This window comes from Papio anubis, chromosome 5 (genome assembly GCF_008728515.1).
Source record: "Papio anubis isolate 15944 chromosome 5, Panubis1.0, whole genome shotgun sequence".
Taxonomy (NCBI): Eukaryota; Metazoa; Chordata; class Mammalia; order Primates; family Cercopithecidae; genus Papio; species Papio anubis.
Window position 1 is genome coordinate 45,236,667 of NC_044980.1, and position 17,511 is coordinate 45,254,177.

The 17,511-nt window shown below is 35.8% G+C and overlaps 1 protein-coding gene across 4 annotated transcripts in view; it reads left to right on the top strand.

Moving 5' to 3' along the window:
- Window positions 1-17,511, top strand: part of PARP8 (poly(ADP-ribose) polymerase family member 8) — a 191,918-nt gene that overhangs the window by 155,644 nt on the left and 18,763 nt on the right. For 3 of the 4 annotated variants that reach the window (XM_021939359.2, XM_017959529.3, XM_021939357.2), the window contains 4 exons: window positions 6,063-6,155; window positions 12,176-12,301; window positions 13,303-13,368; window positions 15,895-15,962. In XM_021939359.2, coding sequence (XP_021795051.1) covers window positions 6,063-6,155; window positions 12,176-12,301; window positions 13,303-13,368; window positions 15,895-15,962 — 353 coding nt within the window. The remainder of the gene's footprint in view (window positions 1-6,062; window positions 6,156-12,175; window positions 12,302-13,302; window positions 13,369-15,894; window positions 15,963-17,511) is intronic. The other variant, XM_021939360.2, reaches the window with a different exon arrangement.

Here is a 17,511-nt window from a genome sequence, read left to right on the forward strand (position 1 = left end):
ATAATTATGCCAAAAAACCTTTAGTTCAAAAACATTGTTTAAAAAAATCCAAACTAAATAGAAATTAGTTTTAATACTCAAACAACATCTTTAGTTGTATGAGACAAATAGAGACTACTGCATGTTTAGGCCTAATTAGACCTGATGCTGTCTTACTGTGGATCTGCCTTAATTGCTGTGGGATTCTCTCTCTCTTCATGGACCGCACACCTTCCCTCACCCTGAATGTGTGTCTTGACCACAAACAGAACCCAAAGCATTGACTATAAAACTGTAAATACAGAGAGTTAAAGGCTTCTAAGTTTGTAATTCTAGAAGATATTCATATAATTATTCTTGCATTTGTCAATACCAGTTTTTAAATAGGAATTTATATTTACTCTGCTTATTTCATTTTTAGTAAGAAAAATTGCAGCAATAGTTTTAAACTGTGGGTATACAAATAAAAATGCTACTTCATAATATGCTTCAAAGAAAACTATTTTTTATTAAATACTTATCTTTGTATACACATTGAGTTAAGGCAGTAGAGCTAGCTTCTCCAGGTTCCCTTATATTGTTAATATTTAAACAGCTTTCCATACCTCAAGGATATTTTTTAAACCTTATCTCACTTGGTATTTTTATCAATTTGAGAGCTGGATACTATTTTTACTCCCATTTTATAGATAGTAAAACTGAACTGTGCACATGTGCTCCAACAGGAACAAGCTCCACTTTTAGCTGTTTTGTATACTGGACTTATGTGAAATATTTTGTTTAAACAAAAAGACCATGGCAAAAATATTTGAAAACCTACACCATGCTTTTCTCTACATAAATACATAGCTAGATTCTTTAGAGTTGTATTATTTCTATTACCAGTAGAGGGTAATTTAAATTCATGGAAAACATAAATTTCTTAAAATACAATTAGGTTCTAAAATATTCTTCCGAGCTTAAAACATTTTTTGAAACATGTTTTTATTGCTCACATTTAAATTGCTTTGATTCAAATAAAGTTAAAAATGTATTCATTTTAGTTGAAAACTTCTAAAATATGTCTTATTTCAGGGACATATATAAATACGTTCCTCATGCTTTTAAATAGTGCCTAATGAATATTCTATAGCAAATATGTATGTGTTGATAATAGAGGGACTTGCTATGGTTTTGCAGTCTAAATTAGAGCGGTTAATTGCTTCCAGGCAATATAATATAATATTAAGAATAGGTAGTATTTTACAAATTGGAACTAATAGTTTTTTTGTAAACTCAGAATGAATTAATAAGTAATATAACACCTGGTTTTATTTAGGCATACATACTTTGTATTAAATTATGTACAATAAAACATGGCAATACACTTAACTGGTAATAGTTCTAATGACTATGTGCTGTTTTGAATTGATGCTAACATTTTCCGTGTAAATAACATAGTCATAGTAGAATTTGTCAGGGTGGGGGATAGGGTGGGAACAGGATAAGGCTAGCCCACAATATAACTACTTGTGTGTCTTTAAGGGAGTAATTCAGTTTCTCTTCCTTGAATAAGATGTTCCTTCTGTGAGCGAAAGAGACATCTAGTCACTTAATATAATTTGATAACTTTCTTTTAGTGCAGCAGCTGGTGTTAACACTTTGAACTTCTCAGAAATAACGTGTGGATAAACAAGGAAAAGGGAGGATTACTACTCAACAAAAATAAATATACAGACACCTCAAAATAAAGTCATTTGCATCTTACATCTTAAATACTACTTGAACCTTCTAGTAAAAATGAGCAAGAGATACAGAATTGTTGTTTTAAAAATTTACTAGCATTTACTTAGTATGGTGTATGGTATATAAATTAATGACATCATGACCTTTGTAGTTGCTGTGTTAAAAAGGAAAGATAAAATTATTTTTATAAGAACATAGTCCTTCCTTTTACTTCTCATTTTTTTAGTATGATGGCAAAGTGTTTTGGTTTTTGTTTCCAAAAAGCAGATTTTCTAGGGTGCCTGATTTCTGTCTGATTTCCTTCTTCAAACTATTGGAGTAGCAGAATATACCTAGAAATCTGCCTTACTCACTTGAGTATGGGAAGAGGGTTATTTTTAAACCAAGAACATGCAGGAAGGAAAAGTGTTTCCACAAATTAATCAAATCATAGCTTCATCCTGAGGAGTGCAGGCGTATTATTTAAAATAATGAGTCAGTTGACAAGTCAATAAAGTTGATTTAGAACTTTCTTTTTTTTTCTTTCTTTTTTTTTTTTATTATACTTTAAGTTCTAGTGTACATGTGCACAACGTGCAGGTTTGTTACATATGTATACATGTGCCAGATTGGTGTGCTGCACCCAACAACTAGTCAGCACCCATCAACATGTCATTTATATCAGTTATAACTCCCAATGCCATCCCTCCCCCCTCCTCATAATAGGCCCTGGTGTGTGATGTTGCCCTTCCCATGTCCAAGTGATCTCATTGTTCAATTCCTACCTAAAAGTGAGAACATGCGGTGTTTGGTTTTCTGTTCTTGCGAGAGTTTGCTGAGAATGATGGTTTCCAGCTGCACCCATGTCTCTACAAAGGACAAGAACTCATCCTTTTTTATGGCTGCATAGTATTCCATGGTGTATATGTGCCACACTTTCTTAATCCAGTCTGTAACTGATGGACATTTGGGTTGATTCCAAGTCTTTGCTATTGTGAATAGTGCCGCAATAAACATACGTGTGCATATGTCTTTATAGCAGCATGATTTATAATCCTTTGGGTATATCCCCAGTAATGCGATGGCTGGGTCATATGGTATTTCTAGTTCTAGATCCTTGAGGAATCACCATACTGTTTTCCACAATGGTTGAACTAATTTACAATCCCACCAACAGTGTAAAAGTGTTCCTATTTCTCCACATCCTCTCCAGCACCTGTTGTTTCCTGACTTTTGAATGATTGCCATTCTAACTGGTGTGAGATGGTATCTCATTGTGGTTTTGATTTGCATTTCTCTGATGGCCAGTGATGATGAGCATTTTTTCATGTGTCTGTTGGCTGTATGAATGTCTTCTTTTGAGAAATGTCTCTTCATATCCTTTGCCTACTTTTTGATGGGGTTGTTTGTTTTTTTCTTGTAAATTTGTTTGAGTTCTTTGTAGGTTCTGGATATTAGCCCTTTGTCAGATGAGTAGATTGCAGAAATTTCCTCCCATTCTGTAGGTTGCCTGTTCACTCTGATGGTAGTTTCTTTTGCTGTGTGGAAGCTCTTTAGTTTAATTAGATCCCATTTGTCAATTTTGGCTTTTGTTGCCGTTGCTTTTGGTGGTTTAGACATGAAGTCCTTACCCATGCCTATGTTCTGAATGGTATTACCTAGGTTTTCTTCTAGGGTTTTTATGGTATTAAGTCTAATATTTAAGTCTCTAATCTGACTTGAATTAATTTTCGCACAAGGAGTAAGAAAAGGATCCAGTTTCAGCTTACTGCTTATAGCTAGCCAGTTTTCCTAGCACCATTTATTAAATAGGGAATCTTTCCCCATTTCTTGTTTTTGTCAGGTTTGTCAAAGATCAGATGGCTGTAGATGTGTGGTATTATTTCTGAGGACTCTGTTCTGTTCCATTGGTCTATATCTCTGTTTTGGTACCAGTACCATGGTTTTGGTTTTGGTTTTGTAGCCTTGTAGTATAGTTTGAAGTCAGGTAGCATGATGCCTCCAGCTTTGTTCTTTTGACTTAGGATTGACTTGGCAATGTGGGCTCTTTTTTGGTTCCACATGAACTTTAAAACAGTTTTTTTCCAATTCTGTGAAGAAAGTCATTGGTAGCTTGATGGGGATGGCATTGAATCTATAAATTACCTTGGTCAGTATGGTCATTTTCATGATATTGATTCTTCCTATCCATGAGCATGGTATGTTCTTCCATTTGTTTGTGTCCTCTTTTAGTTCACTGAGCAGTGATTTGTAGTTCTCCTTGAAGAGGTCCTTTACATCCCTTGTAAGTTGGATTCCTAGGTATTTTATTCTCTTTGAAGCAATTGTGAATGGAAGTTCATTCATGATTTGGCTCTCTGTCTCTTACTGGTGTATAAGAATGCTTGCGATTTTTGCACATTGATTTTGTATCCTGAGACTTTGCTGAAGTTGCTTATAGCTTAAGGAGATTTTGGTCTGAGATGATGGGGTTTTCTAAATATACAATCACGTCATCTGCAAACAGGGACAATTTAAGTTCCCCCTTTCCTAATTGAATACCCTTTATTTCTTTCTCTTGCCTGATTGCCCTGTCCAGAACTTCCAACACTATGTTGAATAGGAGTGGTGAGAGAGGGCATCCCTGTCTTGTGCCAGTTTTCAAAGGAAATGCTTCCAGTTTTTGCCCATTCAGTGTGATACTTGCTGTGGGTTTGTCATAAATAGCTCTTATTATTTTGAGATATGCAATTTGGCATTGAAAAAGTAATATCTATTGTTATATTACCTGGAATGTGTATATATATGTACATGCACACACGTGCACACACACACAAATATACATATTTAGATCACAAAGTAAGCCTAGTTCAAGGTTCAGATAAAAACTAGTCATAACTCATGTCAGTAAATAAGCCTTTGGGATTGATGGATTTTAATCATACAAAAGTGATGGTTATTCTACGAGAGTGTTACTAAAAACAAAGTGCCCTTTTGTGTCACTGTTTACTTCCTCAGTAGCTGATATAAAAATAAATTCCCAGGGCCTGTTATGATATCTAAGGTTTATCTTCTTCTTAGATTCTTGTTTGTGTACTGTTTCATTGTATTCAAGCACCAGAATAGCGTTTGACACTATCGTAAATATGCAGTAAGTGGTTGCCTTATTTCAGGTCATACCATGCTCTAAGCCCCAGAAAATGAACAAAAGAAGCAATATAATATCCATGGGGAAATTGAGGGTAAAGCATATACACATATAGATACACAAAAAAATTGGAGAAGGTTAAAAATAAACACTCAAAGGAAAAGTTGTTGAAATTGAACATTTTGCTCTATGTATATCTAAATATATATTGCAGAGTGTATAGCTTGAGTCTGGATGAAGAACTTTCTCTACTTCCTCTCATGGTTCTGAAGTTTCTGAAAATGGAATCAAATGCACTTTTAAGTCTGACAAAGGAAATATATAGATTCATTTTTTTCCCTAAAATCCTTTTTAGAGCAAAGTCAACCAGAAAGCTTTGTAATTGGTCAAGCTTTCTATCTATAAAGCCACGCATATGGGCCCATTCTGAACATAAAGGATGTTCAGAATGGGGCCATATGTCCCCACTGGTTAAGCAAGAGACGAAGTTGGCCTCTGAAAGAAGTGAGCGTAGGAGCAGTGGCACTAACAAATGCCTTTTGTCTGCTATGCAGAGGCACCGTGGATTGCATCGTGTTAGGCTTCATCAGCTACCTAATGCAATGTAACTTGGGAGATAAGATAAATCAGAGGATGACACTATATTAGATGTGAAAGATGAGAGCTCTTCCAAAGTAATTGCAGAGTGTATATTTCAGTGCTGTTGACTTCACGAGGTTACTGAAGTCAAAAGTGTTTGCAACAAAACGAGTCTTTCAAGAGCTGGGTAGCAAGTAAACAGAATCATGCTTTTTTTTTGTTTTGTTTTTTACAAACAAAATTTCATAGGACAAAGTGGAATTCTCTTTCATATGTTTGTTTTATATAGCTTTCATATTTAAACTCATTTATTGTTATATCACCAGCTTAGGTATTTACATTTTATGCATCTCATGTGCAAATGTATATGAAAGCACAAGAGATAAATTTTCCTATTTAAGGAATTTTTTACTGCTAAATTGTTCTGAGTGTGTCTAAAACTAACTGAAAAGGATCTTTTTAATAATATTTTTGACTCTATATTAGTAAATGACTCTGCTAATTGTTACCTAAATGTAAGAATTTATTTCTTGTTAAAGTGGTATGATTTCCTTTTTAAAAAACACTAAAACTGCATTTTCTATTTATTATGTGAAATGTCACGAATTTAATTTTGAAATTGAGAGTTGGGAAAAAGTTCTGTGATTAATATTGAGTCCCTTTTCTTTTGTAGCCTACTGTGTGTGAACGGGAGCTGTGTGTGTTTGCTTTTCAAACCCTAGGAGTAATGAATGAAGCTGCTGATGAAATAGCAACTGGAGCTCAGGTAGCAACACAGGATACTAATTATTTCTTATTTTGCTTTGAAAAATGTGTTCCAGTCCACTAGTTATCTTCATTCTGCTATTCTTTGGGGAAAATATTTGATAACTTCTTGTTAAGTGGCAAATTGGCATTTGATATTTTTTATATGTAAACTAAGTGTTCTCTCTTCATCTAATGTGTGGTCATTTCACGATTGCCAAGGAGAGAAATTAAATCAACTTTCTATTGTATGAAAAATAATTGTAATTTCTTCTTACACGGTGAAGTGGAAATATTGAAACCCTCGTGCATGCTTTATGTAAAATTTATTTGTAAAGATATACTGCCATAAAATGGAAGCCAATTTATTTTTAAACCTTAGGTGAAAAGATAATAGGCAGAATATGTAATAAAAAGAGAACATTCAGTTTTACATTAGCAGTGTTTAGGAGACAGGAAGAAAAGCAATTCCATCAAAATTTCAAGTTTTTTTTTTCCCCACTTAAAGAACCTGATTAAACTACTAATTCATCTATAAGAAAAAAATCAAAGAAAACTCTAAAAAATGAATGAGCATTAATTAAGAGAGGCTAGACCAACCACATACAGAGACATATGCAGTGCTATAACGTTTTAACAAAATATAGTATTGGCAAAGAATAGTGTGACAGATCAATGGCAGATTATCCCCCAAATGGATCAAATTATGAATAAATTTAATGTAAAAGTAGGTTTCACCTCCTCACTTACTAAAGAGTTATTTAGTAAGTGACAAATGGCCTGTACCAGGGGAAGATTGGTTTAGCGCTTTACCTTACACTGTGTGCAAAAACAAATTTCAGATAGCTTAACAAATACCTAGTTTTAAAAAATTGTTTACTAATACAAACTATAGGACAGTAAAATTGAACATGCACAGCCTGAGGCAGTGTATCAGGCTTATGAAGGCACAGCAGTTAAATAATACAGATGGTAGCCTAGAGCGTAGGAATGTAAGCACCCCTTAGCCTAGTCATTTTACTGATTAACTAAAACTATGATGCATCCACCTGATGAAATATTTAGGGCAGTATTTTTCATATAATTGAATTATAAATGAAACAAATAATATAAACAGTAGAATATTAGTCTTATTTAATATGAAAAAAATGACTCCATGATTAAAATAAATTTCTGAACTATAGCTTTGTATTTCTCCCACACCCAACATGCACACATTTGCATATTAAAGGTTCTGAGCATCCCTAAAACTAAGAAAATAGCTAGCCTATACTTAGAGGGTTACTAAATTATATCTGACTATGGAGAGCCTTTTTCTTTTCCATCCTTCTTTTTTAAATGTGAAAGTTTTTCTTGCCCCTTGGAAATAATATTGCTAAAAGGAAGAAAAAAGGCACTTTATTATATATGGTATTTATAGCTATGTAAAAATAATTTAAACCTTACAAGGGGTATGTTGTATGAATATGCTCACACGTATATTTATATAGATTTATGTATGTGCATATATGTTAAAAATTCTTCAATAGTATACTTAAAATTTACACATTTTACTATATGCAAGTTTCCCTTTAAAAAAGAAATTAAAGGCTAGAAATAGTAAATTATAAATTAGAAGGAAAAGTAACATGCTAACCGTATGGTATGCTGATAGAATAATAGTTGACCTTTTAAAATCATTGTTACATCTTTTTTTTTTTTTTTTTTTGAGACGGAGTCTCGCTCTGTCGCCCAGGCTGGAGTGCAATGGCGCGATCTCAGCTCACTGCAAGCTCCGCCTCCCGGGTTCCCGCCATTCTCCTGCCTCAGCCTCCCGAGTAGCTGGGACTACAGGCGCCCGCCGCCTCGCCCGGCTAATTTTTTGCATTTTTAGTAGAGACGGGGTTTCACCGTGGTCTCGATCTCCTGACCTTGTGATCCGCCCGCCTCGGCCTCCCAAAGTGCTGGGATTACAGGCGTGAGCCACCGCGCCCGGCCATTACATCTTAAAATTAATGGTTTTGAATAGAAATGAATTTCAAATTATATAATGATTGATATAAAGCACAAGTATTTGATCAGCTCAATTTAGTGATGTAATTCTAAAAATCAATATCCAAAGATCAGAAAGTTTAGTAATTCTACTTCAAAGACAGCATTTTTTTCATACTTTATTTCTCAAAACAGATGCCCCAGTATTCTGGTCTTAATCCTTAGGATTACAGGGAAATCACTTCTTTTTCTAAACAAAAAGAAACCACCTCAGAGTCTCATTGCCTCAGTTTACCCCCGCATTTTAAGTGGTGCTCTGGAGGCTGCAAAGACATTCCTCGGGATCACTGCAGGGGACTCACCTGGAACAACAGTGTCCTGCGGTCCAAGCAGCTACCATTCCAGCACCCCAAATACTACTTCAACAGAATAGTTCCATTTTATTTGTTTAGATATTGGACTCTCATCTAAGAGAGTTTTTTTTTTTTTTAATTACTATTGCAATATTGGACAATGATTGGTTTATAATTCTGAATCTGCTTCCTTGTTTAGACTACATTGTATACCCGTAGGCTATTCCTGTAGGTGCCTTTCTTAGTCACATGGACTTCCAGTTAGTAAAAGACTAATGGCTAAAGACTAATGACTGAATTTTTCTCATTTGCAAGAGCTTGGAGGCCTTTCTTTTATGCCTGAAAGGGGTGTGGGGAGGGTTGCTCTGCCAGTTGAATTGTAGGTAATGTAATGTCCTTTGGAGGCACCTGATTCTGTAAATTCACAGACCTTTTTATCCTCACTTACCAAATGTCCTAATTTTTCTTGCCGAAACTTAATATTTCTTTGCATTTCCATCCCAAGTATCTAAGTCAGCCTCCAAATTGCTTCTTCAGTTATATTATTCAGTCAAAGAAGGCAAATAGATGTGTGTAACTTGTTGCCTATGGCATGCATCATATATACTAAGATACTATTTAGAATCTTTAATTTTAAATGTTGGGAATGGGGAAATATATCATTTAGACCAAAATTAAAAAAAAAAGAGAGAAGTCATAGTTGTGTACTCACTTTTATTTTTTATTTTATTTTGTTTGTTTTCTTTGTTTGTTTGTTTCTTTCTTTTTTTTCCTGAGAGCGCCTCTTTCTGTCACCCAGGCCGGACTGCATTGGCACAATCTCGGCTCATTGTAACCTCTGCCTCCTGGGTTCAAGCGATTCTCCTGCCTCAGCCTCTCTAGTATCTGGGATAACAGGTGCACGCCACAGCACCCAGCAAATTTTTGTATTTTTTTGTGGAGACAGGATTTGGCCATCTTGGCCATGCTGGTCTCGAACTCCTAACCTCAATGAATCCTCCCACCTCAGCCCCCTGAAGTGCTTGGATTACAGGCATGAGCCACCATGCCCAGCCTCTCTTACATTTTTATTTATTTATTTTTTTGATACAATGTCTCACTGTGTTGTCCAGGCTGGTCTTGAACTCCTAGGCTCAAGTGATCCTCCCACCTCCACCTCACAAATTACTGGGATTACAGGCGTGAGCCACCACGCCCAGCCTTTTATTTTTTAAAGTGGTTGTTTTAGTCCATGAGATATTTAGAAAAATTAAGATATGCAAAGGAATATAAATCCAAATTGTATTATAAATGCTTTTCTTCTTAAAAAGTCTAATGCTAGTTTCTGTAACAGATAAACCATAAAATCACAGCAGCTTAACATGGTAGCATTTTGTCATTCGCACACTCCAATTAGAATGTTTGATGGACCACTTTCTGTGTAGTGACTGGGCGAACTGGACCCCTTCCGTCATGTAGTTTTTACTCTATGCCATATAGTAGAGAAAGTGAGGAAGGCATACCTTTCTTTGCATCAGGTCAGCCCCTTTCCACTGATGATCTGGTGAAAGCCAGTCATAAGACCTTATTCAGACGAAAAGGTGGAAATATCCCTTGCTGAGAAGCTGCTTCCAGGCATTAGCGCTGTGTCCTGGAAGTAAGCATGGAGTTGGCAACTTTGGTGCATCCCATGTAATTGAGTCACAGTAGTTACACTCTTTTTTGAAATTAGGCTAGGACATATATTAACAGAAATATTCTACCAATTAAATTTACTACCCATTATTACATTATAATTTACTTAAATATACTAGTAAAAATATTGGTCAAAAATGCATGGACTTTTATAAAGCTTCAATTGCTTTATTAGCAGGACATAATTTTTAAAGGGTTTTAGTGAGAGCGTATCCATCTGTGTCATTCCCCTCCTCCCTATAGGGTGTCAGAAAAGGCTATTTTATCTTTTGTTTGTTTGTTTGTTTGTTTGTTTCCTGAGATAGAGTTTTGCTCTTGTCACCCAGGCTGAAGTGCAGTGGTGTGATCTTGGCTCACTGCGACCTCCACCTCCCGGGTTCAAGCAGTTCTCCTGCCTCAGCTTCTTGAGTAGCTGGCACTACAGGCACCTGCCACCATGCCCAGCTAATTTTTGTATTTTTAGTAGAGATGGGGTTTCACCACTTTGGCCAGGTTGGTTTCAAACTCCTGACCTCAGGTGATCCTCCTGCCTTGGCCTTCCAAAGTGCTGGGATTACAGGTGTGAGCCACGGCGCCCACAAGGCTATTTTATCTTACCGATTCTTCTTTGTCAGGAGTTCCTGTTTGGGTTTTCATTAGAGATCAGATAATGCTGAAAACAATCTGTATCAGGGTTAATGTGCATCTCTAGGGTAGGAGGAATGTGAGGTTGAGAGTGGAAGACAAAAAGGAGGGTTTTATTATGTCCTTATTGTGTTTATTGCTTGGAATATAACTTCTTGCATATATCTATCTATACGTATGCATGTATTTACATACACACACATAAATGAAATAGTGTGTCAGGAACATTAACCTTTTCCATTCTAATGTTTTCTGAGTGTGTCTTGTGGATATGCATGTCTGTGTACTCGGGACATGTTATGTCTGGTGCTTTGAGCGTTGCTAATTATTTTAGGTCACTGGAAATTCTGAATGCTATGATTGGGTGGGTGTGTTTTGTTAGTACCCACACAACATAGTGAGCCCTACTGTCATTAGGTCACAACGCTCCTCTCTTAAAAGCAGGAGAATCAAAAATTGGCCCCCTCTTACTGTGCATTTTTTAAATGCCTATCTAAAGATTTTCTAGAAATAGCTGTCCCTATATATGTATTTAAAACCTGTTGCTTCCTTACTAAGTCACTTGTGTTCACGTTGTAGATATGTCTGTTCAGATGAACTGTGACCATTTAGACAGTATCAGTTTTCTTTATTCAGTGGCCAGAATATATTGTTTTGGGGACTGGAAAGGAGAGCCATGCTATCAAACTCCTATATAATACTGCCTCTTAGTAGAGTGTGCAGAAGAATCATAGGATAACATAGGAATAAAGCTATTGTCTTTAGCCAATCAAAGGTCATTAGTGGGCTTTGATAGAGAATAGGAAGAGGCAAGATGTTGTCAAGCAATTAGCTATTCCTGGATCATGCCAAAGTCTTTTCCTGCACATGGGGCTTCCTTCACCTGGAACATCTACCCAGATGGTCGCATGTCTCCTTCCTGGACCCCATACAGGTCTGTTGAGATTCACCACCTTTCCTAGCCACTCTAAAACAGTGTCCCTTTATGCATTATTCTCTGTTGCCTACTTTTTTATATATAACATGTAACAGTATCAGAAATTCTACTGAAGCATCTACTTGTTTAACTAATATTTTATTGTGTATCTTCTCCCTTAGACTGTCAACTGCACCAGAGCAGGGACTTGTCTGTCTTGTGCCTTGTCTTACCATAGGGCGTAGAACAATGCTAGCATATAATGTGTGCCCTTGAAAAAGAGATATTAAGTTGTGAGTAATGAGAGGCAGCACACGTTTGTTACTTTGAATTGATGGTCAAGTTTTGTCAAATATGGTCTCAAGTCTTGAATTACCCATTTGAGAGATTGGTAGCAGTCCTGGATCTTCCGCATTAACTTATGCTACCTTGAGAGGGAGAAACAATGGCAAAGCACTGGATAAAACCTGAAGGGTAGTAACTATCTTATGTGTATATTTCAAGGTGGTAGATCTACTAGTATCCATGTGTAGGTCTGCGTTGGAATCTCCTAGAAAAGTTGTGATTTTCGAGCCATATCCTTCTGTGGTAGATCCTAATGATCCTCAGATGTTGGCCTTCAATCCCAGGGTAAGTTGTTATCCTGGCACACCAATCACAAAGTTTTCTTTAACAATAACAACAACATTGAGATTGTAGTCTCATTAGGTTTCCTCTTTCTATCTAAGTCTCTATCTCATCAAGCATATCCATGAGTATTTTAATTTCATCATATATTTTTGGGGATTCTGACTTATATAACCTCATTTTGATTTTAAAGATCATGGGTAAAGGGAAAAGTTTTCCTTTCTTTTCTGCATTTTCACTTCAACCCTCCTTTCCCCTTTCCCTTCTTCCTCTCCAGCTGTCTGAAGGTTAGTGAAAGTTTAGTTCATATTGTTAATGGACCTGCCTTTCTTAAGGAAGCAATTTTATAAATGTTCCTAAAGATAAGGCAGAATCCTTTTGAAATTACAAAACTTTCAAATTGCATAAGAGCTAAAATTGCCTCAGTTTCTATTACTACTCAGCTTGAAATAATTTTATAGAAACAACTGTATACAATTTTCTTGGAAGAACTTTATTTCTTCATAAATGGCAACAGCACATATACTTAGATCTTGCTTGAAAATGAATTGTCAGCTACGTGACGGTATGCTATCATTTGCATACTCTCAGCCATACTCTTTTGTTAACAATATTCAAATCAAAATTAAAAAAAAGCAATTGTGAGATTTGAAGTGGGTTTTTATATTTTAGAAGGATTCTATGTTGACTTTATTCATTATGGCTTAGTGTTTTAGTGGTGAAAGCCTGAATCAGGAGCCCCATAACTTTTTTGTGTTTCTAGATTTTTCTCCCATGACTTATAGAAGGATTGGCATTGTTTTCTTTGTTCCTTTTCTCTAACTGAAGTCCTGGAGCCATCTTATAATAGTCTTCCCTTTTATGTACACAAAAGAGTCATTACCTTCAAATTGACCCTAAGGGAAAATTCACATATGGAAATAATATATTTCTCTAGTGAAAAATAGACTTGCAACAGCTTATAAGCAAATGCTGTTTTTTAACATTACTTTTTCATTAAACAGAAAAAGAACTATGATCGAGTAATGAAAGCACTGGATAGCATAACTTCTATCAGAGAAATGACACAAGTAAGTATGTCATCTGGTCTTGTACGGTATATTTTTAAAATGTTTGAGAGTTCTAGCTGTGTAGTGAAATGTAGACTTTTCTATTATACAGGGTATAACTAAAATCATTTAAAAATTTGTGTGGTATTAAGATGTTTTAATTAAATCACATCAGTGTTCTAGCATGTAACACTGTGACTTCAGGAAAGTAAGTGGATAATTATAAGATAATTGTACTCCTAATACTCTGCCCTCAAACTTGAGCAAGAGCTTGGGTACATGTAGGTATGTTGGGATATTTTAAGGCAAAGGTTAAATCTGGTACCATCTTTCTGACTGTCAATTTTAATTGATGGTAGCAATTTCAAAACATCATTTGAGTATTAAAATAAAAACAGAAATGTTCTTTAAAATGGAAAATTTCCATAAATATTTTATATAATGCAAAATCCCAAAACCACTTTGGAAGATACCAGGCTCCCTGAGAGTATGTGTTTATGTTTTTGGTCATTAAGGGAGGCTTTGGTGGAAATAGTTTGATGAGCAAGGATCAGGGTTTGTTAGGAAAATCTAACACATCCCTGGGCTATAGTCTAGCACTTGGAAAAACACACACTGTTGAATTATTGAGACCTTTCCACTGTCAAAGACTTGGAGAGAGGTTTAAAACTCATCATTGCAAGTAGAAATTAATAATCCGAGATTGAGAACACACATTATGTGTGCAGCTTGCATGTAGTGGTTTCAAGGATTGCACTGCCCTTGAGACTCTTGCAGGCCTGTAATGAGTATTACCCTGGGTCCTTTATTTTCTCTGGGGAGGGAATAGGGGAATCCTCCTGTCCCAGGGCCCACTAAGCTGCTATGCTGCTTTCTCCCCACCCCCCACCAACCCTCAGAGTTATCTCTATTCCTCTGTAGGAAGAGAGCACTCAAAAAGTACATTTTTCCATTTCCATTTTGTTTCTTGATTCTTTTGATCATCATTTATTCATGTAGTCAAATGTTCATTCATTCACTCAGTAAATAGTGTGTGTCTGGCAAATAGTAAACAAGAGATCCTTTAATTCACAAATGCTATTATTTGCTTAAAAAATCACCATCCTTTCGGGTTGTTTTTCTATGCCAGTACCTTTCTGTATTATCTGAATTCTTTCTCAGACAAACACTCCTTATCTGTGTAGGTAAAAAAAAACAATAAAATGTATTTCCACCTAGGAGAAAAAAAGAACATATTGGAATATCTTACACTAAGTCATATAAACATTTTTAGTCATGAAAAAGACTTTGGTATAAGGTATTTATACTATACCCTAGACCCTGATTATTCTTGGATTTAAAAATAGCTACAAACTCTGACTCTGGAATCAGCTCTCTGCCAAAAATTGCTTTCTTCATTCTGGGTCACGCGTAAGCTATTTTAATAGGAGCAACGTAGACAACTGAGCGTCAGCCTAGGAAGTTAGAGGCCAAAATTGTGTAACTGACTTGTCAATGAATGTGGCCTGTGACCTTGGGCAAGTTGCTTAATTGCTTGGTGCTTTGCTGTCAAGGTGGAATTAGTAATTCCGCGCCCTCTTCCAATGTGTACTTCATAGGGAAGCTGTCAGGCTTCATTGTGTCAAATTCTTTAAACCTTTCTGAATAAATACAACATTATACTGTGCTGTTTTCTAGAATGTACTGACCTGTACATAGCCCTAAATTGTCACAGAGAGATTGCTCTTTGTTCTGTGAAATGGTTGTCTGGGTAAATCCCATTAAATACTTTTGAGGGAAGGGTTCGTCTTAGGTAAATTGTGTCCAATTTTTAATGTAAAGATCTACACCTAAGTCTGGACTGTCAGATATGAGCATGAGTGGTAGCTCTCACAAGCTTTGCTTCATATTAGTTATCAGTTAAAAATGATCATTGTGAAAGGGAAACTTTACAGGACACTTGTAAAGGTGGCAAGAAAGATTTGTTCAGAGCACTGCAGCAGGGGAGAGAGACTGCAGCATAAACTGAGCTCAACTTCAACTAAGACAAAGGTGATCCAGGTTTTTAAAGGCAGAGGAGAGGAAGCAAAAGGCACTACAAGTAAGTGAAAAGGCAAGGAAAAGAACATGGGACTAGGGGAGTTATGTAAAAATGGAAAGTTACAGAAGGGGATCAGTGGAGAATTACCAAAAACGGTTTGCCAAAGTGGGCTGGTACAGTGTACATTTTGTGGTTTGGCAGCCTCACGTTTTCTTGAGCAGACACTCAACAGGGGGCCGGAGACTGATCATCTTTAGGGGCATAGCCTAGTGTAAATGGAAGACAGGCTAAAATCTGGACAAGTCTTTTAACACAGTGTTTGGACAAGTCATTTTGGTGGCTTATAAGTTCATGGTTCCCATCATCTTGGGAGAAAAGACTAGGATAATTGTTGTTGTTCCCATGTTAAATCCATAAAATTTTAAGTCTTACTAGATTAGGCATATTGTTTGGTCTGATTTTCCTTTTGTAAAAAGGGAAAAATGAATTTTTATGAAAAATCAAGAAGTATTATGACTTTTTTTCAGGCACCATATCTGGAAATCAAGAAGCAGATGGATAAACAGGACCCCCTTGCTCATCCCTTACTGCAATGGTATAAAATTTTAGTTTTCCTCATAATGAAAACAGCATCCCTTTCTACTGCTTGCTTTAAGAAAAAAAAAATGCCTGCTTTACAAGCCCTGCAATGCTAGAGTTCTACAAGCTTATGAGACCTGGTGATTTTACAACCTAAGGGTCCATAATGACTCTCACTTTAATTAAAACTTATACATCACAAGGGGAAGAGAATGCTGTCACACACACTACCAGGGATAAATAGTGCATTTGACAGCAGTTTGCCTATAGTTTTCAAGATGTGATGAACTAGATTATCTGGCAAAAGCATTTTGGTTCATTTAATTTTCTAGTTCAGTGAGGACTAAGTGATCAAACTCAGTGTTTCAACCTTTATTATTGAAATCTTTCTAATCCAAAATAAATGTTTTATATTTTGCCCCCTTAACAAGGGCAGTATAAATACGATTAACTCTTTGCTTGCTCACTGCAGAAGATGCACAGTTTCAGAGTGAGCCTGGTGAGGGATACAGTGTTATCCCAGCATGAATTTTAGAAGGAGGGCTAGACTATGAAGAGGAGAGGTGGTTTGAAAAGTCACCTTGCTGTGATGCCCATTTCAAATAATTTGCCCTCTTCTACTTCGAATAATTTCCTCTCTTGTTTCTCATTTGCAAAATGAAGACACTAGTTTCTACTCAGCATCCCTTAGAAGGGTTTTATATACATGTCTCTTTGAATTAACTTTGAAAACTCCAACTCCATGAGATTTACCATACAGTAATAAAAATGTAAGGCTTATAAGAGATTGATATGAATAAGCACTTATACCAGGCTGCGACCAGGAAGTTTTAAAAAATATGTAAAGGTGGGCAGATGCAAAATAATCTGGCTTCTTCAAGATTCTGATTACTTAACTTTCACTTCATTAAAATTGTGTAATACACATTTAATTTAGTCTAACAAGATTATAACAAAAATTAGGTATAGAAGCCTTCCTTCTTTGTATCTTTTATGATCTGTTACTAAATTCTGACAGATTTAAGTAAAATAACACTAAATTTCCATTGTAACCTTAAAATTTTTCTCTTTATTATATTCAGATTGAAGGTAAAAATTGCAGATATCTGGTTGCCTTCTTTTTTTCCTTGCAGTCAGATGGTTAACTTCTAATTCTTGTGATCATTTCCTTCAGCTTGTTAGTCATTCTTCTTTCAATATGAAGAGAGTCTACCAAAACTTTGTGTACTTTTCCCTACTTATTTTGTGTGCTGAAAGTATGGAGCAATTTCCTTTCAGATACTTGAATTTAATTTTCTTCAACTGCAGTGTCTACATTTGTTGGATTTTTGTATATAAACCGTTGTATATATCAGCTCAAAGAGATCCTCAAATGTTTAAAGAAAAGAAATCTTCATAAGAATGTATCCTTAATTTAAGTAATTTAAGAGAGGAATAAAAGAAGCAGATCCATGACTCACTGCTCATATTTGTATTTGGATTATCATTATTTGAAAGTACATTCAGAAATGTTCAAAAGTTCATTTTGCTGATATTTGAGGTTATGCTTATTAAAAACTATGTCT